At 53.8% G+C, this 27,470-nt stretch overlaps 9 protein-coding genes across 9 annotated transcripts; 6 read left to right on the top strand and 3 right to left on the bottom strand.

Annotated features, from left to right (window-relative positions):
* Nucleotides 1-1,187: 1,187 nt before the first annotated feature.
* PG997_006537 (coatomer epsilon subunit domain-containing protein) lies at nt 1,188-2,205 on the top strand (the record flags this gene model as incomplete). The annotated part of the gene is made up of 3 exons (XM_066810852.1): nt 1,188-1,581; nt 1,648-1,790; nt 1,858-2,205. The coding sequence occupies 3 exons, from the start codon at nt 1,188-1,190 to the stop codon at nt 2,203-2,205; spliced, it is 885 nt and encodes a 294-aa protein (XP_066669775.1).
* A 2,552-nt stretch (nt 2,206-4,757) lies between these two features.
* PG997_006536 (uncharacterized protein) lies at nt 4,758-5,866 on the top strand (the record flags this gene model as incomplete). Its single annotated transcript, XM_066810851.1, has 2 exons — nt 4,758-4,860; nt 4,950-5,866. 2 exons carry the CDS (start codon nt 4,758-4,760, stop codon nt 5,864-5,866), a joined length of 1,020 nt encoding a protein of 339 aa, XP_066669774.1.
* A 3,155-nt stretch (nt 5,867-9,021) lies between these two features.
* Nucleotides 9,022-10,152, top strand: PG997_006535 (phosphatidylserine decarboxylase; the record flags this gene model as incomplete). The annotated part of the gene is made up of 3 exons (XM_066810850.1): nt 9,022-9,195; nt 9,310-9,354; nt 9,427-10,152. 3 exons carry the CDS (start codon nt 9,022-9,024, stop codon nt 10,150-10,152), a joined length of 945 nt encoding a protein of 314 aa, XP_066669773.1.
* A 28-nt stretch (nt 10,153-10,180) lies between these two features.
* On the top strand, nt 10,181-12,696 carry PG997_006534 (Phosphatidylserine decarboxylase proenzyme 3; the record flags this gene model as incomplete). The annotated part of the gene is made up of 4 exons (XM_066810849.1): nt 10,181-10,485; nt 10,550-11,658; nt 11,716-12,467; nt 12,529-12,696. 4 exons carry the CDS (start codon nt 10,181-10,183, stop codon nt 12,694-12,696), a joined length of 2,334 nt encoding a protein of 777 aa, XP_066669772.1.
* A 623-nt stretch (nt 12,697-13,319) lies between these two features.
* PG997_006533 (short-chain dehydrogenase) lies at nt 13,320-14,404 on the bottom strand (the record flags this gene model as incomplete). The annotated part of the gene is given in 3 exon segments (XM_066810848.1): nt 13,320-13,755; nt 13,826-14,032; nt 14,043-14,404. The coding sequence occupies 3 exon segments, from the start codon at nt 14,402-14,404 to the stop codon at nt 13,320-13,322; spliced, it is 1,005 nt and encodes a 334-aa protein (XP_066669771.1).
* A 2,408-nt stretch (nt 14,405-16,812) lies between these two features.
* Nucleotides 16,813-18,435, top strand: PG997_006532 (Thiol protease; the record flags this gene model as incomplete). The annotated part of the gene is made up of 1 exon (XM_066810847.1): nt 16,813-18,435. One exon carries the CDS (start codon nt 16,813-16,815, stop codon nt 18,433-18,435), a length of 1,623 nt encoding a protein of 540 aa, XP_066669770.1.
* An 837-nt stretch (nt 18,436-19,272) lies between these two features.
* On the bottom strand, nt 19,273-21,379 carry PG997_006531 (fungal specific transcription factor domain-containing protein; the record flags this gene model as incomplete). The annotated part of the gene is made up of 4 exons (XM_066810846.1): nt 19,273-19,782; nt 19,870-20,400; nt 20,474-21,287; nt 21,342-21,379. The coding sequence occupies 4 exons, from the start codon at nt 21,377-21,379 to the stop codon at nt 19,273-19,275; spliced, it is 1,893 nt and encodes a 630-aa protein (XP_066669769.1).
* A 665-nt stretch (nt 21,380-22,044) lies between these two features.
* PG997_006530 (DNA polymerase alpha/epsilon subunit B) lies at nt 22,045-24,431 on the bottom strand (the record flags this gene model as incomplete). The annotated part of the gene is made up of 2 exons (XM_066810845.1): nt 22,045-22,298; nt 22,343-24,431. 2 exons carry the CDS (start codon nt 24,429-24,431, stop codon nt 22,045-22,047), a joined length of 2,343 nt encoding a protein of 780 aa, XP_066669768.1.
* A 485-nt stretch (nt 24,432-24,916) lies between these two features.
* Nucleotides 24,917-25,786, top strand: PG997_006529 (uncharacterized protein; the record flags this gene model as incomplete). The annotated part of the gene is made up of 3 exons (XM_066810844.1): nt 24,917-25,006; nt 25,114-25,646; nt 25,717-25,786. 3 exons carry the CDS (start codon nt 24,917-24,919, stop codon nt 25,784-25,786), a joined length of 693 nt encoding a protein of 230 aa, XP_066669767.1.
* Nucleotides 25,787-27,470: the final 1,684 nt, after the last annotated feature.

The following is a 27,470-nucleotide window of genomic DNA, read 5'->3' as shown; positions in this document are numbered from 1 at the left end:
CCCCTCCCGTCCCTCCCAAGTCCGAGAAGCGACGCCTGCATGCTTAAAAGAAGAAGTTACAAGATGGAATAATATTGCTGTATTTGTATGAGTAGAGGCTTCTGGGTTACAACATTCCATTGGTCACCACAGGCAAATTGACTATGCCATTTCCTTGCGATATTGACTATTCCATGTTGTTATATGATTGTGTCACTGTTGTCATGTTGATTCTAGCAGAGTAACCCTGTATAATCGAGTTGTCCCATCGTCAACTTCGAGAACTCTTGAATAGTCAGTAATAGAGCAGCGGCATAGCTGACCGTGGAGTAACATGTAATTGGATATATGTTACCACATTATTATCCACGATCACAATTCACGAAGAGCTGGAGGAGCATAGAGACTAGAGGAGAAGATGCGTCAGGCGCCCATCTCGGTAGATCAATATACCAACAAACTTTTTTCTTTTTAATTCTAGAAACGGAATCACCACCCAGGGAAGTTTTATACGTTTCTTGATCAGATCGATTTTGTTGAGTTTTGTTTTCGTAACTCGAGAGTGGGATCACTTGCATTTCTATGTGGCCTCTTGTGAGTACGATGTTGTACTTCAATCCACGAAGCTCGTATTATGGTTAACAGGAACTCGTATACGAGACTAGGATAAAATAAATATTGAATAATATGATAACATTCATGTCAGGGAGAGCGTTCAATACGAAGTATTAAATATGGCACCGATATATATACCTAGCGAGGGCCGATGAGTGAGGCTTTCTAACATACACAGGCAAGGGGTTACAAGGGGAACCAAAAGCCAAGTAACACTGGTAAATATTAATCGAATCGAGCTAACCAGCGAAGACAAAATATGCCTCATACCGACCGTATTAGCGTATGGAATATTAGAAAGCAAAGTATTCAATTGAATGGCCATTCTGGGGTTGTCTGCGTCGAATCGTTGCTCATCTTCTTGCTCGAGTTGACTGGAGTTGGCTTGAGGGCCATGGCCATGTCACGCACGGGCCACACGCCAAGAAACCCAACGGCCCCTGCCTGCCACCTGTCAGCTTTATTGGTTCATTACTTGCACCATTGAAGCCAGCACGTATCTGGCCTTGGAGCTTGCGACATTCGGTCGATCTCAGCATTGCAACATAAACACATTGCATAGATTCGCACAATCGCATTACCCATACTTCAAGATGGATCCTTTCGGCGCCGAAGGCGAACTCGTCAACATCCACAACCACTTCCACCAGGGCCAGTACCAGGAAGTCGTCGACTTTGACACCTCGGCCCTGTCCCCCGAAAACGCCCTCCCTGCCCGAGTCCTCGCCCTCCGCGCCCGTATCGCCCTGGGCCAAGCCGACGATGTCATCGCAGACGTGCAAGGAGAGTCGGAGCCTGAGCTGTCTGCCGTCGGCGCCCTGGCGCAGCACAGCCTTGGCAAGACGGACGCGGCGGTGAAGACGATCGAGGAGCTGGCCAGCTCGTCCAGCGACAACGCGACGGTCCAGACCATTGGCGGCATTGTTCTGCAGGCCGCTGGCAAGAGCGAGGAGGCGCTGGCGCTGCTGTCGCAACATTCCGGCAACCGTGGGTCTACACTTCAAATCTACAAGGGGGTTCCTGTCAGGCCCGAAATGCTAACCGCGTGATCAGTCGAGGCGGTTGCTCTCATTACACAGATCCATCTGCTGCAGAACCGGACAGACCTGGCCCTGAAGGAGGTCAAGGCTGCACGGAGCTGGGCTCAAGACAGCTTACTGGTGAACCTGGCGGAATCTTGGGTTGGCGTAAGAATGGTAGGTTCTCCCAAGCTTGGTTCTTCCCTCAAGGGCGACATTGACTTATGGCGATTCTTTACTTTAGGGTGGTGAGCGATACCAACAAGCATTCTACGTCTTCGAGGAGCTGGCGCAAGCTCCTTCCACCTCATCCATCGTCACTCTGGTCTCGCAGTCCGTCTGCGAGCTCCACCTCGGCCGCGTCGAGGAAGCACAGGCTGCATTGGAGCAGGCTGTCCAGAAGAACCCCAAGTACGCCGAAGCGATCGCCAACCTCCTTGTCCTCAACATTGTTACCGGAAAGAACCCTTCCGAGCTTACCGCATCCCTACAAAGCGTCGACCCCACGCACCCCTTCCTCGCCGATTTGGCGGAGAAGGATGCATTGTTTGACAAGGCCGCATCGAAGTTCAGTGCCAAGGTTTCTGCATAGGGGCAATTGAAACGCGCTTTTAGATTTTGAGAAGGGACTGGCAGAAAAAAAGGCCAATCATACAATACGAACAGCGGCCTTATAGGGGCAAAACTAGACATACCAATATGATAATGAAGCAGTATGACAACATGGCATGCATTGCTAATCGGTAAAGAGCCTTGGCTGTCATGGGGATCAATGAGTGGCCAGACGACTCGAGTGTTTTATTTCATCGGGCGACCGTTGGTTCTGATGGCAAAGAGTGAGATAAGCAGTAGGCTGTCCGTAGCGGACCCCCTTGACGCTCGGGGTAGTTCGTTTGGAAACGGCATTGTGTAATATTGGGTAGCAAAAAGCGATACAATCAGCCTGCAGCAGCGGTGAAGTATTGCAGTTAGTAGCTCGCCGGACCTATGCAATAATTACTTCATCGGCATGTTCTGTTGTTGCCCATGGTAGTTGTTGTGCTATGATGTGATCTGTGGAATGATGTAGGGTCTATCTCTAGGATTTTTGACATGTATCTGCTAGCTTGTAGACGTCATCTGCAACTTGGTAAGATAGAAGGAAATATATCGTGAAAGAAGGCTAGTTGTTGGCCCCATTCAAAACGAGCCCCCTGAGATGCGTAATGACGACCCAAGTGCGGCACTGGCACTAGTGAAGGTCCTTCCTCTTCAGCGTTGAGCCATAGAACCCCGGTAGATGGAGCTGACTGATAAGGATCGAGTGCAGAAAAATGATACGATGCATTCACTCGCTTGGTGAACGGCTGGCGCAAGAGCACACTTCAAGGGCGACGACACGTTGGAATGATAGGGTAGGGTTTTATGAGTAGAGTACATGCAGCCAGCAGCAGCTCGGCAATTTGATCGCGATCGTGATGATGGACACCGCAAAGCCATTCTTGTTACGTTGATAGGGAGGAGACCCGTTGTATGATATTCATGAAATGTGGTTTCGATTACAATATGCTATGAAATCGCAAGGCAAGCCCCCAAAATATTTACAAGTGGTGTCAAGTGTATGATATCAGGTCCTGGCAGTATTGTCTCCATCGTGGGCAGTCTAGGCAGTAAAGGGGAAGGGGGCTCCTGAGATTGCCAAGATCTCTTCGCCCCTTGTGCCCCTCATTTTCACGAGACATCCACACCACGCATCCCCTCACCGCCCACCGGTATCCCGCATCAGGATCGAAAGAAAAACGAGGGGTGCTGCATGGGGAAAAGAAGCCAACCATGGCTCGCATGGCTGCTGGATTGCGGAGTCCCTCGCCTACGAGCCACACCAGTAACACCTCCAGTCTCGGAGTACCTTTGCTATCGGTCCATTCGGCGGCCACCAAACATAATGTGCCATTGCAGCTCACGATAAGAATGGGAGTTCTCTGCTTAGCCAAGCCATGACATCATTCGCTTCTCGGAATTGTCGGAGCATCTTGATCGCACAGCCTACCGATTAGCACATGCGCCTCCAGTGGCCAATATTGTGGCTTCACCAGCGAGCGTATGGGATGCTAACCAGATAACGGAGGGCGTTCCGCAAGCTATGGACTGCAACCAACTCGGAGGCACTACTGCGCCTATCACAAGCGAAATGTGCTCTGATTTGTGTCGGCAACCGCGATATTCAGGCACCGAAAATGGGCAACCCGGCGTCGGTTTTCACCGACACTACGTTCTCGATGGGCCTGCCAAATTCGCATACTCAAGCCGGATCGTGATCGATTTTCAGAGTGCTGATCTCTGGTTCTATATGAGTCCAGACGCCCACAAAATGCACCCCAAATATGAATGAAACCTCAGCTCAAGTCTGGACCTTAGGGGCTCCATAGGAGAAGACATGGGGAGCAAGCGGGTTTGACGCCCGCTGGCTGACGGAAGCCAGTTAAGTCATAGAACCAGACGAGCCACGAGCCCACGCCGGCCTATCGATCAGCCATTCGCTGGCCACATCGGCAGTCGACCGGGCTAGGTTATCTCTGCAGGCTACAGGTCGTTCGAGTGGATACTCTTGGCACCGGAGGTGGGATTCGAGTCCCTCTAGACGAGGAGATGCATGCGGATACGCTGTCGGTTGGCAGCTTGCGTTGTCTAGGCTGTATGTACTGCCGTTCCCATTAGCCACCTGCCAACCCCCGTGCTTTGACCGTTGGACTCGTGTGCGGCGTTATGAGGTTATGGAAATACATGCCACATGCATCCCTGCGAGTGCCACAGGTAGGATTACGCTCGGGGGCTCTCTTTGCACGCACTACCCAAAGCGACGATAGTCCACAACCTAACCTCGTCTTCGTCATCGTAAAGAGTTTGCATGCACTGCTCCTGCCACTGGGAGTAAGCTTCGCCATGAACCCACCCAAGCCCGTTGCCTGCGAAGGCACTTGGTCACTTATATAAGTCTCTTTTCTCTCCCCCTTTCCCTGACCAAACATTGCACGATCAGAGTACCATCGATTCATCCTTTTCACTACATCAATAAGCAATAGTGTGGCTTGATTTGCAACATACTTCAGATATCTGCTCGTGTCAAAGTTTGTACACTACCCAACATCGTAACACATATCCAACATGCCGACTGCCATCACTCCCCCGCGGGCGCCTGCGCCCAAGACGCTACCCATGCCCCAGGTCAACACCCCGGAGCAGAAGCGAAAGATCATCTGCTTTTCAGGTACGTAAACCAAACACCGGCAAGCTGGCGTCTAGTCTCGGCATACGTTGGCCAATGTCGCCTCCAGCCATGTCATTTTCATCTCATAGGTCATAAGGCTAACATGTCCCAAGACTTCGACGGTACGATTTTCATGCAAGACACCGGTCACATCCTGTTTGATGCCCATGGCTGCGGTTCGAAGCGACGGGAAATGCTCGATGAACAGATCAAGACTGGAGAGCGATCCTTCCGAGATGTATCAGAGGAGATGTGGGGTTCATTGAAAGTCCCATTTGATGATGGCTTCGAGGTGATGGAAAAGACGCTAGAGATCGACCGCGATTTCCAAAGCTTCCATAACTGGTGCCTGGCCAATAATGTCCCCTTCAACGTTATCTCTGCCGGCTTGAAGCCCATCCTCCGAAAGGTGCTCGACACCTTCTTGGGCGAGGAGGCATCCGCTCATATTGACATCGTCGCCAACGATGCGGAGATCAAGGACGACGGATCCGAGTGGAAGCCCATCTGGCGGCACGACACGGAACTCGGCCACGACAAAGCCCTGTCCATCACCGAGGCCCGCAGCGAGGCCGAGCTGGCGTGCGAGGACGGCACCGTCCCGCTCATCGTCTTCATCGGCGACGGCGTCTCGGACCTGGCCGCCGCGCGCGAGGCCGACGTGCTCTTTGCGCGCCGCGGCCTGCGCCTCGAGGAGTACTGCATCGAGCACGAGATCAAGTACTACCCCTTCGACTCCTTCGCCGACATCCAGCGGCAGCTCGAGCAGATCCGGGCCGAGGACACGGCCAAGACGGCCGGCAAGGGCCTGCCGGCCCTCTTCAACCCGCGCGCCAACCTGTGGCGCCGCGTGTCAAGCCAGCAGGCTGTGCCGCGGTTCGCCGCCATGACGCCCAGCCGGGAGGAGAAGATGTTCTTGTGGCCCGAGGCTTTCTCGGAGCTCAAGACGCCGGGTTTTGAGAGGAGCGAGTTAGGGGCTAGTGTGGTACCTCCTGCTCAGGCATAATGAGCGCAGCATTGTTAGCATTGTGGTGGCCTGGTGCTCACTGTTTTCTGTTGATTCGGGGTTTTATGCTTTTCGTTGGGAGAGGTAGGGGGTTTTCAATCATATGGCGTGGCGTTTGGCGGGGATGACAAGCGAAATGGCTGCTTACACGTACATGTAGGGCACCAAACAGGTGGCTGATATGCATGGATAGAAGGTATTTCAGTTTTTAGATACCTAAATTCGAATGAAATTGAACCTGATCTCGAATGTACGCAGTACTATATCCATTACATGTGATTTGAAACAAGCGAAGTAGTCACAATCTCAAAAAAAGGCCTTGTGTATTTTGATTGCCTGGAAGAGCTTCCCATGTTAGCGATGGCTGCTGTAATGACCGGTTACACGGCTTTGCTGGCAACGTCTCGATCACGGCTATTCGGCTCGAAACCTTCTCAAGGACGTTTTGGTATTTGCTCAGTGACAGATGAATGACAGAGTTGCCAAAGCAAATTATCGGCGCCTAGCTCTTACACAGAAGCGACCAACCCATTGAAGCCATAATACCCGGCACATCCGTCCTTCTGAGCACTGGCTTCCATGTCTTGTAAGATTTGGGACACACAATGAGTGCGTTATTTGTCCCATGGACCAAGATAGGACGTAGAGGTTGTTTGCTTGGTGGTGCCTTTTTCACCTTTGATGGGTGGTAATCTGCACCTCATGGACGGAAGTTCGGGATGGTCCAAGGCATCTAGTCCTGCGTCATCGCTTGTTGTCGGGAAGACCGTTGCCGTGTGCCTGACAGGAACAGATTGCAAGACCTGCTTTCGGTAGTGAAGTTGCAACGGCGGCTTTTGCCTGTGAGATAAGTCTGCAGGGTGCTGCCGCTGAAAAACTTGGCATGCAGGAGTCATGAGCATGCCCAGCAGCCGAGCTTTGTCAAAGATGGAGCCGCGTTGCTTGCTTTTACTAGCCATGTACGTGGAAACTTGTAATACGGGGGGTTTTTACGGGGAAAGACTGAGGAAATGCAGTATAACGACTGAGATAGCAGTATAAACATCTCCTCCCCCTCTATATGGCTGACGTGTCGTCAGTGGGCTTTGCAGTTTGTTGGATGGATGATTGGTATAAATGGCCATTTTGATTCTCATACACAGCCGGCCAGGCTTATGCATTGCGTCGAATCCCTCCGGTAGACGCAGCAAGTCGCCAGCCCAGCCGCAAGCCGGGGAAAAGGCTGAGGAGATCGACACAAACGTCCAACCAGATCAAAATAACCGCCGAGTACGTGTCAAGGTTTCCAGCTCGCTTCGTACGAGTCATTTGATACGAGTGACGCGCTGGCGGAGTATTCGCGATGCTGTCAGTCCGAGGCCGAATGTGCCGGCCAATCTCACCACCATGGAACCAACCCATCATCTTACTTACGTAGGTGGCCTCAAGCCATCGGGCTGTCTGTCTGCCCATAGGTGCATGCATAGTGTTGCTGTCTGTGTGTCGACAGACATCGACCGTCCTTATTTCCTATGATGTAGCTAAGGGGGCACACGCATCTTAATCTATATCAATACGACCAGAGCGAGTACCGAAATTTACTCATCTGGTCTGATGGATGGGACCGAAAACGCCGTTTAGTAAGTGCGTGGCATATCCGTACACTCTAATAATAAGTATGTATCTAATGGCTGCTGGGGAATACATAGTACCTAGCGTTCGAAACAGTAAGGGCCAACGGCTACACAGTGCATTGCGACCAAGCAACCGATCGCCAACAGGGAAAAGGACAGGGCGGCATGATGGGCGTCGCTTCTCCATCCACTAACCAACCATTATATCCATCCGCCGCCTATCCATCGTCCTGCTGCTGAGGTCCATCTGTGACACTTGTACGGTTACCAATACCAGCTACCTACCTACCTACCTAACCAACATGAGCATTGATACATACTTTGATCATCTGGCTCTAGGGAAGCATGTGTGCCATGTTGAGGGAATTATTAACATACATACATACATACATGTAACAAATAGCAGCCTACCTAGGCTGTCCGATCTACACGGCGAGCACACCCACAACCAGACCTGACACTGGATAGGTTAATGATCTTCACTGGCGCGGCAATGATGGCATTGTTACTGCCACAATCCTATCCAGTACAGTATGGGATCCCAAAATGCACATTTTATTTTAGTATTCTTATTTTCCTTCTAAACTTAGCGCGCCATCGCGATCAAAATATCGACATCAGCCCGGGGCATGGCCCGGTAAATCGGCTCTAGCTACTCCGCCAATGCCCAGTGCCAATGCATTACTTACCACTTGTAGCATTTGCCCTGCCCAACTGCCCTGCCTACCAGACATGATCCTTGACCGCATCTCCTTCCTGCAACGTCAGACATGAGAGACACTGCTAAAAATGTCTTGAACACCATTGAAGAACCATATATCTATATATATGTAGGCACAGCATCCCACGGAGGGCGAGTCGTTTCTCCTCGAGGGCTGTTTGACTTTCCTCCCCCCTGCCTTTTGCTCGACGACTCCTTTTCCGCCAATTTAGCCATCGCTCAATATGACCCTCTGTGTTATATGAAATCCAATCTTCAACCCTGCCCCCCTGCCGAGGTGGTCTATAGTACTGCTCTAGCACTGCTCTAGCACTTCTCTAGTGCCCTGCTTGCCCCCTGGAAAAAGTGGCACGACTGTGCATTTCAGCTGTTGACATCATCCGCCAAGAGGCGCTTGGACGTGTATCTGGTTGGTGGCTTTCAGGTCTCGGCTGAGCTGCAACTGATCCAAGCTCGAGCTTCAGTTGGTCCAATCTTTGTCTCGTTTTAGTGAGCTGGTCTGTTGCAGCAGGAGTTTAGGGGGGTTGCCGCAGGTCAAAAGTATTCCATTAGGCAACGAAACCCATTCGACTGCATCCAAATAGCCAAGTTTTTTTTCTCCCCTTCCCAGGATATACAGGAATACGCCCAATAGGACCAATAGGACACCAGAGTTCGCCTTCATCCACGTCACTGGGCTCCCAGCTCGCATCTCCTCCCCGCTCCCCTTGTTCTGCGCCCGCCCAACAAAGACGATCGATCAGCGCGAAGAGCTAAGGGGCTGGCTACCTGCACGCGTGTGCCCCCTTCGAAGCAGCCCCCGCCTGTGTGTGTAGCTCAATATGGTCCGCATCATTCCCTCGCGGCTGAAACCGCATTCGAGCTCCAACACCAATTCCTCCAACAACAGTCGAAGTAGCAGCCCACTGCGATCAGGCAAAGGAGACAACATGCTCAGCGCAGACGGAAAGAAGGAAGCATGGGCGGGCTTGATTCTGAAAGTCATCGTGATTCGCGTAAGAAACCATACCATGCACACACACCCTGCCGGAGGGAGCAGTGCGTTGCTAGAAGAACAAGAGTGGAAGACTCTACCGAGACCAAAGCCACTGACCCGAATTCCCGTCTAGGCCAGGAATCTAGCTGCGAAGGACCGTGGAGGTACTTCTGATCCGGTAAGTTGAAGATGGATTTTCCCCTGCATGCACAGCTTTGGGGATCGCGTACACTGACTAGACTTCTCGCAGTATCTTCAATTGACCTGCGGCGATTCCAAGTTTACGACTCATTGCGTCCCCAAGACACTCGACCCGGACTGGAACGTGATATGCACTATTCCCATCACCGGCGTGGAGAATCTTCTATTGGACGCCATCTGTTGGGATAAGGACAGATTCGGGAAAGATTACCTGGGCGAATTCGACCTGGCTCTCGAGGAGATCTTCGCGAACGACAGGACGGCGCAGGATCCCACGTGGTACCCACTGCAGAGCAAGCGAGGCAAAAAGAAGAAGGATGACATTGTATCGGGCGAGGTTCTGCTGCAGTGCACCATTTTCGACTCGAACGACAAGGACGCCACGGACCCCCAGATCCTGGAGAAATTGCGCCTGCTTGCCGGCACGGCGAGCGACAGTGGCTCCCGCAACGTGACGCCTACAAGAACCCCAGTTCTGGCTCCCACCACATCCAACAAGTCGGCCCTGGAACCCCAGGATTTGCAGCGCAGCGGATCCGACAACTCTCAGGATGACGATTATGACGATGAGCTGATAGACGATGAGGACGACGCAACCCCCGAGGACGAAGACCCGAGCAAGCCCGAAACCATCGAGAAGCGGAAGAGGAGACTGAGAATCCGAGGTCTGAAGCGCAAGAAGAGACAAAACCCCTACGAGTTTACCCACAGCGGTACTGATGTTGTTGGCCTTATCTTCCTCGAGATCCTCAACATCACCGATCTCCCCGCCTGAGCACAACCTGACCAGGACCAGTTTCGACATGGACCCGTTCGTCGTTGCCTCGCTCGGCAAGAAAACATACCGCACAAAGTATGTCAGGCATAACCTGAATCCCATCTTCAACGAGAAGATGCTGTTCCAGGTCATGGGCCACGAGCAGACCTACTCGTTCTCGTTCACCGTGATCGATCGCGACAAGTACTCCGGCAATGATTTCATTGCGTCTTCCAGTTTGCCCCTGAGAGAGCTGATCGAGAAGGCACCTAAAGCGGACCCAGAGACTGGGCTGTACGACCTCAAGGATCCCCCCGGAATACGAGCCCGCGAAGAAGACGTCAAAATTCGGTAAGATCATGTCGAGGAGTCCTTCTCAGCAGAGCTTGAAGGGCCGGCCGCCATTGACCAAGAGCCCTTCCGCGTCATCAACTGCGACAAAACGGGGCACATCTCCCGGAGCAGCGCCCACATCGGCTCCCAACCCTGGCCTACTCCAGCCTGGAGAGGTGCCTTCTCTCAATGCTGAGGGCAGCGATACTTCCGATGATGACTCGGATTTCATTAGCTTCACGATTCCTCTCAAAATGAAGAACCAGGAGAAATGGGAAGACAAACACAACCCGCAGCTCTATATCCGCGCCAAGTATATGCCATACCCTGCGCTTCGTCAACAATTCTGGCGAGCAATGCTCAGACAGTATGACACTGATGAGAGTGGTGACATTAGCAAGGTCGAGCTGACCACTATGCTGGACACGCTGGGCTCGACCCTGAAAGAGTCTACCATCGACAGTTTCTTCCAACGGTTCCCACACAAAGCTGCTGATGAAGAGACGCCCGATCTGACGATAGACGAGGCTGTTGTCTGTCTGGAGGATCAGCTGCAGAAGAAGGCCCAGGGCCTTGGCGATAAGATGAAACATATGCTCCCAGATGCGGATAAACTTAAGGCTTCGTTGCACATGCCCAACCAGGCGTCATCTAGTAGCTCTTCGACTCCGCTTGAAACCCCTAGCGAAGCTGGCTCTTTTGTGCTCAGCCCCGAGTCCTCCGAGGTCCAAGGTCAGCAACCGGCGGTATCTACAATTACCGTACCCGATCTCAACGGCCCCGGGGAGGAAGGCGCCAACCTCGAAAAGGATGACCTGAACGACGATAGGGAGGAACATGTTGTGGAGATTCGGGAATGCCCGATCTGTCACCAACCGCGACTCAACAAGCGTAGGGATGCTGACATCATTACTCATATCGCCACTTGCGCCAGTCAAGATTGGAGGCAGGTCAACTCATTGATGATGGGCGGGTTCGTCACAGCAAGCCAGGCTCAGAGGAAGTGGTACTCGAAGGTCATTACGAAGATCTCCTACGGTGGCTACAAGTTAGGAGCCAACTCGGCCAACATTCTCGTCCAAGATCGTCTCACTGGCCAAATCAACGAGGAGAAGATGAGTGTATATGTCCGACTTGGCATCCGTCTACTTTACAAGGGCTTGAAATCCAGAGACATGGAGAAGAAGCGAAGTAAGTTTGTTCCTGAGGTGAAGTAAATGAACGATTTGGTACTGACTAGATGTGCAGTCCGTAAACTCCTTAAGGGTTTGAGTATCAAGCAGGGCAAGAAGTATGATGACCCGGCTTCCAAGTCCGAGATCCCTGGCTTTATCGAGTTCCACAACCTCGATATGTCTGAGGTCCTATTGCCGATGGACCAGTTCAAGAACTTCAACGAGTTTTTCTATCGCGCTCTCAAGCCAGATGCCCGACCTTGTTCTGCCCCTGACAATCCCAACATACTCGTTTCACCTGCCGATTGCCGATCTGTTGTCTTCAACCGTATGGACCAAGCCACCAAGATCTGGGTCAAGGGCCGCGAGTTCTCGGTCAAGAGACTGCTTGGTGATGCTTATCCCGAGGACGCTCCGCGTTACGAGAATGGCGCTATGGGCATCTTCCGACTGGCACCTCAGGACTACCACCGTTTCCACATTCCTGTTGATGGTATCCTGCGAGAGCCCAAGCTGATTGCTGGAGAGTACTACACTGTCAACCCCATGGCCATTCGTTCGGCACTTGATGTCTACGGAGAAAACGTCCGTGTGATCTGCCCTATCGACAGTCCCAAGTTTGGGCGCGTCATGGTCATCTGTGTGGGTGCCATGATGGTCGGCAGCACTGTCATCACTGCCAAGGAGGGTCAAGAGGTGAAGAGAGCAGAGGAGCTCGGCTACTTCAAATTTGGAGGCAGTACGATTGTGCTGCTCTTTGAGGAGGGCAGCATGGTGTATGATGCTGACCTAGTGGACAACTCAAACAGTGCATTGGAAACTCTGGTATGCCTACCCACTCCGTCTCTATTCCTTTTGTCAAGGCAAAGCTAACGTTATAATACAGGTTCGAGCTGGCATGTCCATTGGTCACAGTCCCGATGTCCCCCAGTGGACTCCTGATATGCCCAAGAACCAGAGTCAAATCACCGAAGCAGATAAGCAAGAGGCTCATCGTCGCATCCGCGGAGGCGGCGGCGGCCCTGACGGCATGGGTGGCCTGCCTGCGCCTTAGAATGGCCCCGGCTGGCAGCTTCAGCAGTTTCTCTGCAATATGGGTTAGGAACCGTCTCGGGGGTTTCAAACCCCAGTGCCCGTCATCGGACCATGACGAACGGGGAAGGCGCAGGGATAGAACGGTTTGCCAATTGATATGGAACCGGTCGTTATATTAATTGTCACGAAAGGGTATTCCTCCCTGGGAACAACTACTTTCCTTCTGATCATAGAAATGACCGATAAAGACAGGAGTGAAGACAATGCGTCCATTGGTTTGTCCCTGGTAACGAAGGAACTACAAGAGACATAGAGACCCCGGCACAGGTGCCACATTTTCAGACAACAGTCGTTTGCTATAGCCTGTTAGTTGATATTGTTCGAACAGAAATGACAGAAAAAAAAAAAGAACATATTCATATGGACATCATATTGTTTTCTATCGTCGATGTTATTGATATGCAAATGCTGTGGTCTATTAAAGATTGACTTGCCAACTCACGAATGCAGCGTAGAAAGAGGCACGGAGAATTACGGGATCTTACTAAGCTCCACAGATCCTGTGCTACCCATACAAGAAACACCCAACACCCAGCAGCTGTAATGAACGACGTACAAAATATTCATTCAACCAAAGTCACTTTATGTTATGGCTATCGCCAATCGGTCAGCACCGTATCGCCCTCTTGAACCTCGGCGAACCGTATCGCATCGGTCCACAGCGTCTTGCACTTGGCATCGTCCTTGGCTTCCGGGCCCGACGTCGCCCACGGCGGAGCCGTTGAAGTATGTCCCGTTGAGCTTTCGCCGAGACGAGATGCCATCGATATCGGAAAAGAAGAGGCCCGCCGCGTGCAATACGTCCCGCGCCGACTGGGCCGTGGTGCGGAAGTCGCCGTTGGGCTGGAACCAGGCCATGATGGGCACCAGCCACGGCATGAGCCAGTCGGCCATGAAGCGCAGCAGCGGCGTGCCGCGCTCCCGGATCAGGTTCGACGGCATCGCGCCCGGGTCCACGCCGACGACGGTGAGGGCGGAGAGCGCGGGGTCGGCTGCGATGCGCTTGGATAGCTCGCGCCTGTTTTAATGAGACGGGGTTAATTTCTACCCCGGAGAAGTTCTCTGATTTGCTTCACTTTGCAACTCACATCATCATGACCTCGGCGAGCTTGGAGGCGCCATACCTCCGGAACCCGGCGTCGGCGTCACCGGGGTGCTCCACCATCGAGCTCCACTTCCCCGTGGCGACCTTCTCGGTGTCCATGGGCTCGCCCGCGAAGACCTGGTGGTACCGCTCCTCGCTCGTGAAGGCGGCGCCCGTGGGGCCCATGGTGTTGCGCTTGTCCGTGGAAGGCCTGGTCGAACCCGTCCGCCGTCCAGGTCTGGGTCGTGTACTCCTGCCAGCCCGCGTTGAGGACGAGCGCCCGGATGCGCGGGAGCGTGCCTGCGGCGACCCGCCGGTTCACGTCCGCCGCGGTGGCCCGCACGCTTGCGAGGCTGCCTAGGTCCAGGGGCAACAGGTCGCAGCCGTGGCCGCCGGCGGTCCCTGCGTGGTGCTTCTGCAGCACTTTCTGGACGGCGGCGGCTCGCTGCGGATTTCGGACGGTGTACAGGCCGTGATAGTTTGCGGCTAGCGTTGGGTCTCGGACGATCCGGTCCACAATTGCGGAGCCTAGGCCGCCGTTGGCGCCGGTCACGAAGATGGTGCCTGGAGGAGTTGTCGTCATCGCTGCGAGATGAATGTTTGTTGAGAAAACACTACGATGTTTCTTATTCAGTCTGATCCAGACCCGCGTTCATGATCAACAAAGCGATGCCAATGTCCTCTTATACGAACTTTACAAACTTAGCGTCCAGTTGGTTACTGGTTGATAGGCTGAGTCTCGCGTGACCTAGTAGAAAACAATAGTACCTACTTGCCTAAGTAAGTACTTTAGGTATGTTGTTGCCCCGTCTCGGTCGGATATTGGCGTTGCTGTTCCGCCGAACCGGCGTAATAGACGTCCGTCCGTCTGTTGGCCCGAAGGAAACAGCGCGAAAAGGCCCCGAGAGACGAGAGACGCGAGGCCCAGTCCATTCTGAAACTGCCGTCGCCCAATTCTAAGTTTTCGCTGCTACTCTCCATTGAAGGCAGGAAGTATGCAGCAAAGATGCCCGCCCGCGCGGCCGCGCCTTCCCCTCTCCTTTTCTCCTCCAGGCATTCACATTCACCATTCTGCATTCTGCATTTCGCTTTCTCTCTCGCAAGCCGGACGGCAGAAGTTACCATCATACGATCGCGAGAAGCATCTGCTTCCCCATTGATCGCCGGTGCACGTTAGATTGCAGAAAGGTCAGTGCCGTCGGCCGGCTTGCCGCGAGAAGCCTGCACATATTTCGAAACGCCACGGCTTCTCTTATTGATCTATGAGGTCAAGCTCAGGCCTAACACGCTCCGGCATCAGCCAATCATCATCGGCGTATGTGCACGAGGTTTATATCAAAGCACTTTCGATGATGAAAGGAACTCGAAACACATTTCAACAAGAGACCCGCCCCGTCTCGCATCCCCAGCGCCCTGATTGGTCCCCGCTTCGCCAGCCTTCGTTCTGGGCCTGCTGGATGGAGACTCCTTCGGGGGCTAGATGCCCGTCAGGCATCTTCTTCCTACGTCGTAATTCCCACCAAGGTTAGCCTGTGCATGTGCCTACAGTCTTGATTGCTGTTCCGCCAGCAGCCTTGCCTCTACTAATGCTCTTCGGGATCGGTTTGCTTACATACTTACGGAGTCGCATCGTAAGCAATGCAGTGCTCGTTCTGAGTGAGCAAACAGCTAACTTTGGCTCTGGCTCTGGTTCTGTCCTTGGCACCTCCTGTCCTGACTGCGAACATGCACGTGCGGCGTGCCTGGCAGGATTGGGCGCCCGTAGGAAACTTTACGCGGGAACCCAACCCCGGATTCTGTCGTGCCGAACATGCACGCTAAGTACCGACATCCCATAGCTGAGGGAAGTTACACTGGGCTCAACAAGAAGACAGTGCCCCCGAAGGTTGGGAAACCTGTCCGTCAGCAAGACCTCCAGTGTCGAATACCCCTGACTTGCCGCGGAAATCCGGTGGAAAGCGAGCAGAGATCGATCTCTACGTCCGGACAAGGTTTGCCGACTACTACGAAAGAGGCGTGCCTTTGGCGGGGAAGACGGTTCCCCCGCAGCCTCAAGGTGCCAGCTAGACTTTGAGCCGCATCCACGGACAGCAAGGTTTGAGTTTCGTCCATTAGTGGACAGGATTCTGGGGCCCCGGGCAGCTCAACTCCAACCCCAAAGTCAATTGCTCCCCTTGCAGATCCCTATTGCTATGCCTTCTGCGGGGCATATTGCCGGGCCGAACACAGAGGTGCTCACCAGCATTCTGGTGATATCGAGGAATCCGCATTTTTTTTTGAATCACTCAGGCTTGGTGGGATTCACGAGCCTTCATGGGCCCAAACGAAGGCTCAGTGGATGGACATTGCATGGGGAATGAATACCTGGAGCAACTCGAGAGCAGGCAGTTGCTCAAGAACCTGCCCGTAACTAGGTAAGGTCCTCGTTACGAACTCTGAAACCCGCTCCCTCACAGCGGGCATGCACTGTTTTCGACTGAGTTCGGCATGGCGGCGAGCCATTACGTTCGACAAGTTTGGATACCCTGCGGGAGCCATCTCGATCCTTGTCCAGATGGAGGAGCATCCAATCACACCCATTCATTCTTGGTAATAGGGGTAAACCACATTGCCCAAACTCGCAAGGGACCCGACCTAGTAGTCCCAGCGCAACCTCTGGGACCACCACACTGCAAGGCCAATAACCTCTGACGCCTGTGTTGTCATGGATCCATCACGAAGTTAAGCAGCAGTTGGGTGTACGGGCCTAACGCACGTTGCGAGTCTATCCCCCCCTTTCGAGGTGCATAGTCCTACAACCTGTGATTTCCCCTCACTTTCAGCGACTTGTAGCAGGACTTGAGAGTCTCTCCAGCCTGGTAGACGGGCATAAATACCGTCAGGTCTCCCGGCTCAAGTCCAGATATTCTCTCACCTCAAGCCATCAGCCTTCATCAAGTCAACGACTGCCTCTCAGATATCTTCCAAAATCCTTTTATATCATCGATCAAGATGTACAACCAATCATCTGCTTCTGGGGCCCGCAACGAGGTCACTGTTGACCCGTATGCTCTCTTTGAGGCTCTGACCGGCCGCAAGGTCGAAGGCCGTGCCTCTACGTCTACTATGGACGAGTATGATGACCTCCGGGATGTCCGCGTCTCCAGCGGGGAGATCGGCAAGTTCCCGGACCCCGACAAGGAGCCCGACAACGTGGTCGTCGGTGCTATCAACCCCTATGCCTTGGTTGAGTCGATGATCGGCCACCGCCTAGAGCACCACTCCCGGGACTGCGCCCGCATTGTTTCGGATGTTCTCCAAACCGACTACGATGAGCTCTTTGACCTGAAACATGAGTCCATCCTCTACGCTGGTCTGAAGCTCGACTCGGAGAACAAGACTGCCGAGCTGCTTAAGTCTGACGACGTTAAGATTCTTGACGAGAACGACCTCGTTACCCCGGATCTCTCCCGTGTCGAGAAGCTCGAGGATCTCGAGCAGGTCGGCCTCAAGGGCATCGGCAGCACCAAGGTGAAGCTGGCCCGTCTCCAGAATGGCAAGCTCCGAGTCATCCTTGATGGCCACAATCTGTCCAAGACTGTCTCCAACACCCAGATCACCATGTCTGTGAACGACCTGGCTACCATGTTCCGTCGCAACAAGGGCCAGTGGGCGCCTCCCAATGCCACCTGGCGCCACGCCGAGGAGACTGCTCGTCACCAGTACCAGCAGAAGATGTTCATGGACTTCAACAACCGCTTCAGCATGAACGAGAGGCCCACCGGCTACATCAACAACTTGATGCGCGGCCGGTGCAGCACCGTCGCCAACCGCTTCGATGACCCCGTCCAGGGAGCTCTGAGCAACTCTTGGCTCATTTCTGCCATCTTCTCGGTCTTCTGGGCCAACCCGGCCATCATCAACCGCTCTACCCGCAGCGTTAGCCACGAGTACAACGACGAGCGTGATGACAGCCGCCGCCGCCAGCAGCAGTTCGAGATCAAGCTCCACGACAAGGGTGGACGCAACAACAACAGCACCCAGACCGTCAAGGTGAACCACGAGATCCCCGTCAACAACTCGAGCATGGACAGCATCTACGCCCGCTCCAGCGACCGCATGGACATCTGGCCCGCGCTGTACGAGAAGGCCTTCGCCAAGTGGATCACTGGTGACAGCAGCGACCGCCCTGACATCACCCAGACCGCGTACGGTGACCCCATCAAGGCCATGGCCCAGATCAACGGCCGTGACCCGCACTACTTCTTCACGGCTGAGCGCGACCACAAGGAGTTGCTGGGCATCGTACGCGCCTGCTCGGTCAACTTCAAGACCATCAACCCCGTCGCCGCGTACACGTACGCCACGGGCAAGATGTACAAGGGCTCCAACATTGTCGCCAACCACGCCTACTCGGTGCTGGGCTGGTGCCAGTTCGGCGACCGCTCGTACGTCGTGCTGCGCAACCCGTGGGGCGTCACCGAGCCCCTGGGCCTGAACAGCTATCCCGGCCTCCTCGACCGCGTCGACCCCGAGTTCTGGCGCCCCGCCTGCATGCTCGACAGCAACGGTGTCCTGGCCCTCGAGTGCACCGAGTTCCAGAAGCTCTTCGCTTGCATCGGTGTCGCCAATTGAGTTGCCGTCGACAAACAGGAGAGTGGTAATGGTCATGGTCCGCGGCCGCCATCATCATCATCTCCTCCGCCGCCGTCGTCGCCGCCACCAGCCACGGCTTTGCCAGCCATTGATAATAATGAGTTACGACAGCTAAGCTTGGATGAATCATGTTACTTGCGCATTCATGTGCACTACGTCACTCACTCTCTGCGAGTAATTGAATGAGAGCTAAAAAGCGAAACTCTTCTCCTTCTTATCTTCTTGGACCATGTCATCTTGTCCAGCAACATCACATTCCTTACCCCTTTTTATTATTAACATAGGCTTCCCAGCCTTGGAGAGTTTTGACAGGGCTGTGTGCCGCTTTGCATGGGAATCTTCTGGAAGCTATCAACTCATAGCCTATTACATACTTATCTAAAAGTTGAATTGATTTCCTTTCCAATGATAGATGATCTATTGTAGGCGATTTTGTGAATGTTGTTGGGCTTCGGGTTCTTCCTCTCGCAAGAGACTATTCCATATATTTCGAATGTGCGGGTGTATGGACACTGCCTAAAAGTCTAGAAGTAGAAGGGCTGCCTGAAGCCAACAGTACCGTATCCGGGTATTTTCCAGGTAGTTTGAACGTTCAGAGACGAGGTGTGCTGAATGTCTAACGACGAATATATCATATAAGGGTTGACGTGGAAGCGGTACATGTCTTTTATCGTTGTTACTATGCCTAGAAGAAGCAGAGTCTAAAAATGTATTCTCGATGTATCCAGCCCTATCTTCTCAGTCCACAATGTGATGGGATCATCGAATGATACTGACGTGTCCTGTATTCCATCGCCAAAGGTTAGCTCAACCCAACTAAACAAGGTCGTGTGTGGCGTTGTCACTTACGATCAACGACTCTGTCGACGCTGTCCCTCCAAGCAGAGAATCCGACGATGATGACGACGCTCCCATCATCAAGATCCCGTTCCCGAACAAGTCGTGGCCCTTGGCTGGCAAGGGCGGCCGTAACGACGAGGGGTCCATCGCGTAGTAACCGGTCCACTTGTCGGCCGCCAGCTCGAGGCCGCGGAGCACGCTGATGAGCCCCATACTCGCCGTATCGCCCTTTCCGGCCAGAACGGCTTTGAGGAACGCGGCGCCCGTGGCGGCTAGCTGCCGGTCTTGCAATGCGCGCTCGTGGCCGGGTTCGTATGTGATGTTGACCAGCATGATCACGAGGGCGGAGAAGAGGAGGCAGGTGCTGAACCAGAGGCTGTTGTTATTATGTCGTCTGTCCCCATGGTGCTCTTGATCACGCATGATCAGCTGGACGCTGCAGCGCGAGGCTAGGACGCATTTATTCCATGCATCGGGGATGGGCGGCTATACTCCGAAGGGCAGAGGACGCACGAGGTTAGAAGGAGAGCACCCCAAACGTTTCGAGTAGGGATGACTCAGGAAAGAAGTTACCTGTAAGCTATGCATGCACTTCTCCGACTTGTTGCTGAAGTTCTCCAGCGCCGTGCGGCCGAGGGCGTCAATGTTCTGCACCCAGATCGAGTCCCATGAGTACAGGCCGTGGAGGCAGAAGACGCAGAAGAGATAGGTGTGGTGCAACGAGGCCGCCATGGTAGAAACTGCTTCGTCAGCAACGAAGCGGCCCTTATCGTGGATAGGAGGAGGAGGAGAGGGCAGACTGGAGCGCCGCCATGTATCGAGTAGGGTGTCGAGACGGGCGACTTGCTGCTTGCGTTGTTCCGGTGACGTCTTCAGCGAGCGCACGCTGTAGAGGCTGTCGTAGATCTGGCCTTCGATGAACGCGAGCTGGACGCGGGCGCGGAGGTAATGGAACGGCGGCGGTCGTCCCTCTTGGTCTTCGCTCTCTTCCACAATGCCAAACATGTTCTCCGGGGATGCGCTGGAGGCGGTGGTGCCTGGGAGGTCTAGATCGATATCGTCATCCAGCTGCAGCGACGGTGTGCTGGTTCTGAGGCTGATATCCTAAGTGAAGAAGTCTTGTTGTAAGCACACTCACTACTCATTGACGCCGGAGCTTATAATTTCTCGCTCGTACCTTATCAAGACAGTAGCATATCCAAAAGACATTATGCCGCTGTTCCGCTTCGCGGAGTGGAAAAGACGTATCCGAAGTCCTCGTGTGCATCTGCAGATTATGCACCAGCCGCATGGCTGCGCTAATCAGCATGGCCGCCGACTTTTCGTCGCCGTTGGCTAGGTGCAGCACGACCAGGCCCAGGAGCGCCTGGATCCCAAGCGTGTCATCGTCTCGGGTGACCAGTTCGCTCAGGAGTCGTTCGCAGTTTCGCAAGCACTTCTGGCTCTTGTCTCCGGTGAAGGGATGCATCACCGCAGTGGCCATGAAGACGCCGCCGCCGCTTTCTGGGTTGGGTCGGAGCCGGTACCCGATAGCCAGGACGGAATGGACGAGGGCGAACTCGGCCCTCCTGCTTTTTGGCTCGGCACCGCCCGAGTAGCACCGGTGGAGGAGCTTCATGAAGGTAGGCTCGTGGTGCAGAGGCAGAACGCTGTTGAAGTCGCGGAAGTACGTTTCGATGACGGGCAAAGCCTCGTGCAGCGGCGGCAGCTCGGGAAAGGAGCCATCGACGTCCAGGAAAGACGCGTTGCCGCTGCTGCTGCTGTCGCTGCCCACTGCTGCTGGCTCGGAAGCATACGAGGTCTCCGGCATACTCATATCCATCGCATTGGAGCTGAAAGCGTGGGGGTTGTTGATGATGGGCGGATAATCCAGGAGCGACGCCAGTGAGGCGTCTCCTCCGTACGGTGTACCCAGGGAGTCGAGTCTGGCCTCGATCCCCTTCAGGCGGGCCTCGAGGCTCTCATTATTGTTGGTATGAGATGTTTGAGATCTTGATGATACGTCGGTCAGTGATTCTTCAAGCGTATGCTGGCCATCCACTTACTCATGATCCCGTCCAGCAAGCTTCAGCTTCGGGGCCATCGCCCGTCTCCGTATATGCGTGGTGGTACATCGGACCTTGTACAGCTGACAGTTGGAGCAGACGGGCTTCGTCATGTCACATTTGATCTTGCGATTATAACAAGTATCGCCTAGATCGAACGATGGTAAGACTTCGTTCTATTTGGTTCCCGCCTCAAATATATGTACAAGTTCACACGTACATGCCTATATGTATATAATTAGCATGTGACGGCCAACGAGGATGCTATACGACCACTCCTTACTTTTCGTCGAGACAGACTCTCCATCGTGATAGTGTGCACTTGATGTTGGGTTGATTGGTAAGTTTTGGGACATGGACGAGAAATGTTTTTTTTAGGTCTCTCAGGCCATACTTGACGAGCCGTAGATCAGGTAGTCAACAAAATTGCCGCGCAGGGGAAGTGAGATACGCATGAGGATTGATTACATTGCGGCAGCTGACAAATGTGATACGCTAACGTAATTGGCCTGCACCTGCAAGCAGCTTGCTGCGCATCCCCTTTCGATGACCGAAATACCCTCCCTCTATGTAACATCAATGCCACAACCCGATAATGCTCACATAACTGTGCTAGAGCACCTATGTATATACCATGCTTGTCATTATATTCATCATTACATCTTTCCATGCAAACGCCCAAGGAAGTCGTCTATGCCTAAGCTTAAAACATGCACTCTCGGATCTTTCCAGTGCCGCCCAACGTATACTCTATCCACCGCCCAACGCCTCGCCGCCCGGCTACGAGCACGGTGCCGGGGTTCATGACGTGGCAGCCTTCGTACGTCACGCAGAACGGCGGGGCGGTGGCGTCCACCAGCACCATGGACGTCGGGAGCGGGTACAGTTGGAGAGCGGACGAGTAGTCCCAATGCACCGGCCGGATCTGCTGTCGGAAAGGCGCCAGGTAGCCCTGATCTAGGATCGTTTTGACGAGCTTCCGGGCCGCCTGCACGTCATACGGCACCTCAGGCGCCGTGGCTTTGGGGGTGCCGCATCGACATCCATGGCCTCTTCAGCAGGTTCCTGGTCGTCCAGCGCACTGGCACTAGGATCCATCTCCATGTCCTTATCGGCAGCCGGATCTTGACCTTCCTCTTCGTCGTAGTTCGGCTGTGATGTCTTGAGCCGCACCGCTGTTCGCCGCAGGCGAGCAGACATGTCGTCCCGGAACAGCACCATCTCGTGCGCCGGGCCAAAGACCGAAAGCCGGGCTGGGTTCGTGGTCCAGATGGCCTCGCCGCCGTGCTTTACCCCGCCTTCGGAGTTGGCAGAAGCGATGGCTCGCCGTATGCGGCTCGTGAACATCTCGGGCACCGCCTTCCGAGGAAGTGGCACTGCAGCACCGGAAGAGAAGCTGGATGCCCAGCCATCATTGTCACCAGGCACGAACACAAAGGTGGACGATTGTAGTAGAGTCGGGAACTCGGACATGACAGATGCCAAGGAGTCGAAGTACTCCTTGTACTCTACGCTGCCACCGCTGGCACCACCTCCTGCCATGATGGCGTGTTGAGTAAAGTTGCCAGTGAGAACGAAGGTCATCGGTGATGAACCCTCAGGCTCCGTAGAGTAGATGGTAAGGATCTTATGCAGAGCCTGCAAAGCGCGGGGCTGGTCGAGATTGAACTCGCCAAGGATAATGATCCGGCCTCGACTGGGTGTATCGGGATCCTGGGTCGCTGGCTGCAGCATGCGACGCTCGAGCCTCCGCATCTTTTGGCCAACAGCTCTCTCACTTCCAACGCCTAGAAAGTCGATCCAGCCGAACCCACCTCCTATGGTGTGGTCCTGGTCACCGTCTGGTCCACTCACGCCAAGCGTCACCTTCCGCTTCTCGCAGGGAGGTTGCCCAATGAAGAAACATTGGAACCGGCCACCAATAATACCGCCGATACCATTGCTTCCACCGAGACCCTTGCCAGTAGATTCTTCCTCTTCTTCGTAGATACCATCGACCAAGACGACCATACCAGGAGTAAACCAAGCCGAATCTTCTGGGATAGATACTGCATGCGCAACGTCCAGCGAGATGGCTCCCGTTAGGTCGTTGATTGTCAATGTGCCAGTGGGAGATATCGACAGCAGTCCCAACAGCATATGATGAGTGCCATGGCGTCCGAGCAAGTTTGCTATCGGTGTGATTTTGTGCGTTTGCTGTGATGTCAGGGTAGAGGAAGACGACCTTTGCAACGCGGGTGCCGGGCCTCTCGCCACCGCGACGGCTGATGTCTGGAACGATTCGTTCCGCAGCAGCCTCTGGTGAATAACATTGTATCTGTTCCTGAAGAGGGTTGTTTTATGAGAGGCCGCGGGCATCAAAGAAGGTTTCGAGGGGTCCCTTTCGAAATGCTTCTTGTTGATGTTGTATAGCATGCGTGGTTGGTCGTAAGCGCTGACAACCTTCAGCCATTTTCTGGGGTCCTTAACGTCGTCCTCGTCATTGCCGTCTTCTTCCTCCATGCCCAAACTTGACATGCCGAAACTTTGCTGGCTATCATCTCTTGTGAGACTTTTGTTGGGCCGTATTCCCAGTCGGGTATTGGAGAAATCGGATTCTTGAAGCGGCTCTATCGCCAGGCTGTTTTGTCGGTTGAGCTCCCGGCCAGTTACTATCCTGCCTCCAGTCATGTTGCCTTCGAGCGTTTTGAGTATCTCTTTGAGCTCGGAGCTCGCTCCGTCGACGATGACGCCTCCATTCCGGTTCTTCCAGCCCTTGGCGGCTTCCTCCAGCACCTTTTCTGCCAGCCCTTCTTCGCGCCATCCTGAGCCGCAATGCCTCCCAATGAAGGTGGCTAGCTCTTGCAGGGCAGACGAGGTGAGTGTCAAGCTGTGCTTTTTGGTGAAGGTGCGAAAAGCGAGCGGCCGTAGGGTCGCTGGCGGCAGAAGGATTGGCAAGATACTGGCTTTGGGCGGTGGCGGTACGAAGGGCTTTAGTGTGTGAGCAGGTGTGCCGAATGCTGGCGAGGAGGACGGGATCGAGCTCGAGGGCAGCGCGGGGTTCTGGGGTTTGGCGAATATAGGCGCTGTCGGGGGCTTTCGAGCTTGCATTGTGAAATATTTGGCTCTCAATCGTCGAGTATTGCGTGAGAGTCGTCCTTGATGCGAATCTCCAAGATCGGCTGCTCCAGGTTGTTCCTTAGCAGATTGATAAAACGATTGGCACTAAAGACGCGTCGCAACGCGCTCTAGCCCCCTGTCACAGCGATAGTGCCGTAAGCGCGTAAATGAGCTCTGCTCAACTACCCAAGCAACCAAGCAACCAAGCAACCAAGCTACCCCACCTGTGGTCAGACGGGACTGGGCGCTGGGACTGGAGTTGCAGGACCCTGCCGAGGCCGCTAATATCGGTGCAAGGTTTAGAGGTCTCTTTTACTGAATTGGGGCTGTCTTGTTCAATAAAATAACCTACGTCAGTATCAGCAGCGGCGTCAAGCTCCAGAGTCGCAACTCGCACTTTTCCCTCGTCGCAATTGCATTGTAAATAAACATCGTCACTTGGAGTTTGACAAAACACCGTCACCAGACACTTCAGGATGTTGTTGACAAGGCTTCGGCCAATTTTCATGCTCAATGGCCTTTCGTCCCGTCGATTGGTCTCAACTTTATCCAATAATCCTCACATCGTAAGTCTACCTAAAGAGCTATCGCGCAGTGCTTGCCCTCTATATACATGTATATCTATAGACCCAACCAAGGCACTTGCTTACACGAATGGTTCTCGAATCTCTAGAAAATATTCCCGAATGCGTCGATAAACAGCACCCACCTACTGACTTACCTCGACACAAATCCTCCATCCCAGAGACTGGCCATCGGGAGCTCAACCACCAACCCGCCTACACCCCAGTCCTTCAGCGAAAACCACGAGTTTCTCTCGATACTGAACCAAGTCCTCGCCAAGCATGCCGCGCAAGACCCACAGCTCCAAAGCCAGGCACAGGCCTTTGCCGGTCCGGGCGGTGCTACGCTAGGGTCCGGAGGCGCCTTCTTCCCCCAACAGCGTCGCAAAGGCCGCGCAGCCGGTCTCGGGGGCGGGGGCGGTGCCGGAGGTGGTGGTGGAGGAGGTGCGAGTGCACAGGGTGGTGCTGGCGGCGGCGGCATGGGCGGCCACGTCCATCTGAGTGATATGCGGAACCCGCCCGACTACGGCCGGATCGCCTGGCCTGAAGATATCCTGGGAAGCATCGAGGTGGACGGGACAGGCAACATTGTGGGCGAGTTCCAGCCGAGCGGTACCTATCGCATCATCACCAACGAAGGAATGTGAGTCACGGCTTTTTCTCAACAATACCCACTATGGGCTTATCAGCAGCTAACCATTCACACCCCGAAGTCTGGGCTTGAGTGACTTCATCAGGACGAAGCTTGTGGAGAGACTTCAAACGGAAGAGAGGAAAGATTAGCCAGGTAAGGGGTGAGAATGATGTCGCTGGTCGCTACTATTCGACTATTCGTTCCGCGTAGGGGCGATCGACCCCCCGGGTGCTCCCGACTCTTTTTGTGTATATGTACCATCACTGCACCATCACAGCTTCAATGTATACTACGTACGTATGATCTGAACTACTTAAACCAAACTAATGGATTTTCTATATCCCCGGTACCAGACGGGCTGTGCATTGGGACCTGCATTCGCTGAGGTCAAGTTGATGGGATGGAAAGCATAGTTTGACGTGCCCATTACACTACACTTGGTCGGCCGGGACAAATCGTTGGGACTCGGGCGAGTTGCTTAATTGCAGTATGCAGTGATGTAGGTATGCAGGCTCGGCCGCTTGCGGTAAGTATGGCTGTACATGTGAGGCGCGCGACCTGAGATCTGAGCCGTGTCTGCATGAAACCTAACATGTGAAGGCGCTTGCATCCAATGAGTCGGTTCCTGGCACAAACGCTGCGAGTAGACCGCTACAGTATGTTGCTGTGCGACACGGCACAGCAGCAGAGCAGATACATACATATACGCAGATACTGTAAACGAAATGAAATGTCTCTCAATATCATTGCCAGGCCACTTGTGCATTTGTCCACCAACAGTAGCATGCAGCCAGTTACCCTACCTCTATCTAGGCAGCCGGTCTTGGACGTGCATACGCAGGGCTTCCTCTATCAGTGGTGTTGTAGATGAACCGGCCCGTCTCCATCTACAAGGAAATGTGACCTCGATGCGTTCATCATCATTTCCGAGCTCGACCTAACAAACATCTGAAACTGACCGAGCTGGAGGACGGCCGGCATCTGTGGGAGCCGTGGCCAGCCGAGGGTTCTTCAGTCTGGTGATGTTCTCAGAGGAACTACATATGCGCCATGTGCATGTGCGAGGTCATCCGTACAGCGGAATATAGCCAGCCAATAACAAATGCTTCTTCCCGCTGCTTGAGGTTGCACAGGAATGACAGGTTATTTTCTCTGCTCTTTTCTTTTCGTCAGATAAAAATACAGTTTCTGATTCCCAGCAAGTGGCGGGAAGGGGACCTTGAGGCCTTGACCGCTCACTAAACAGAGACAGATCCAGGGCTTAGATACCGAGGCGCTTCCCAAAGCCAGGCTAGGCTTTGCTGGGCTGGGGCTAGCCAACTACAAAAAATGTGCTCGAGGCGTTCAACACATCTTAGCCCCGAGCCCGAGCACTTGAGCACTTGAGCACTGAGCACTGAGCAAGCAGCCCATCGTCAACGGCCTGACGGAGGAGTCAATTCCTTCCACCAATATGCGGGGTTATGGTCAGGTTTCCCTGTAAAACTCAGCTCTCGAGTACACTAGAAGAAAAAAACAAAACCAAAAAAAATACCAATCAATAAAAGGGCCCACCGAGTTGGCGAGTACGGGTGCAGGTGGGATTGACAGTTCTGGGTTGCAAAGCAGTGCAACATGTGGTATTTTTCCTTTTGATACTAGGTCGGCTGTCGCTGGCTATCGTGCATACGTAAAGTCCATAGCTTGCACTCACGTCACTTATCTGCACGGTTGAGTCGAATCGTTCTGCAGCGGATGTTCGGTGCACCGAATCGATTGATGCTCGGATGACTGGGAGGATCGAATGGAGCAGTGCCCTTAGCTTTTAGGCATGCAAGTACTTAAACAGAGGTA

This window comes from Apiospora hydei (genome assembly GCF_038363865.1).
Source record: "Apiospora hydei strain CBS 114990 chromosome Unknown utg000005l_segment0_segment0, whole genome shotgun sequence".
NCBI lineage: Eukaryota > Fungi > Ascomycota > Sordariomycetes > Amphisphaeriales > Apiosporaceae > Apiospora > Apiospora hydei.
This window is presented reverse-complemented; position numbering and strand designations above follow the sequence as displayed.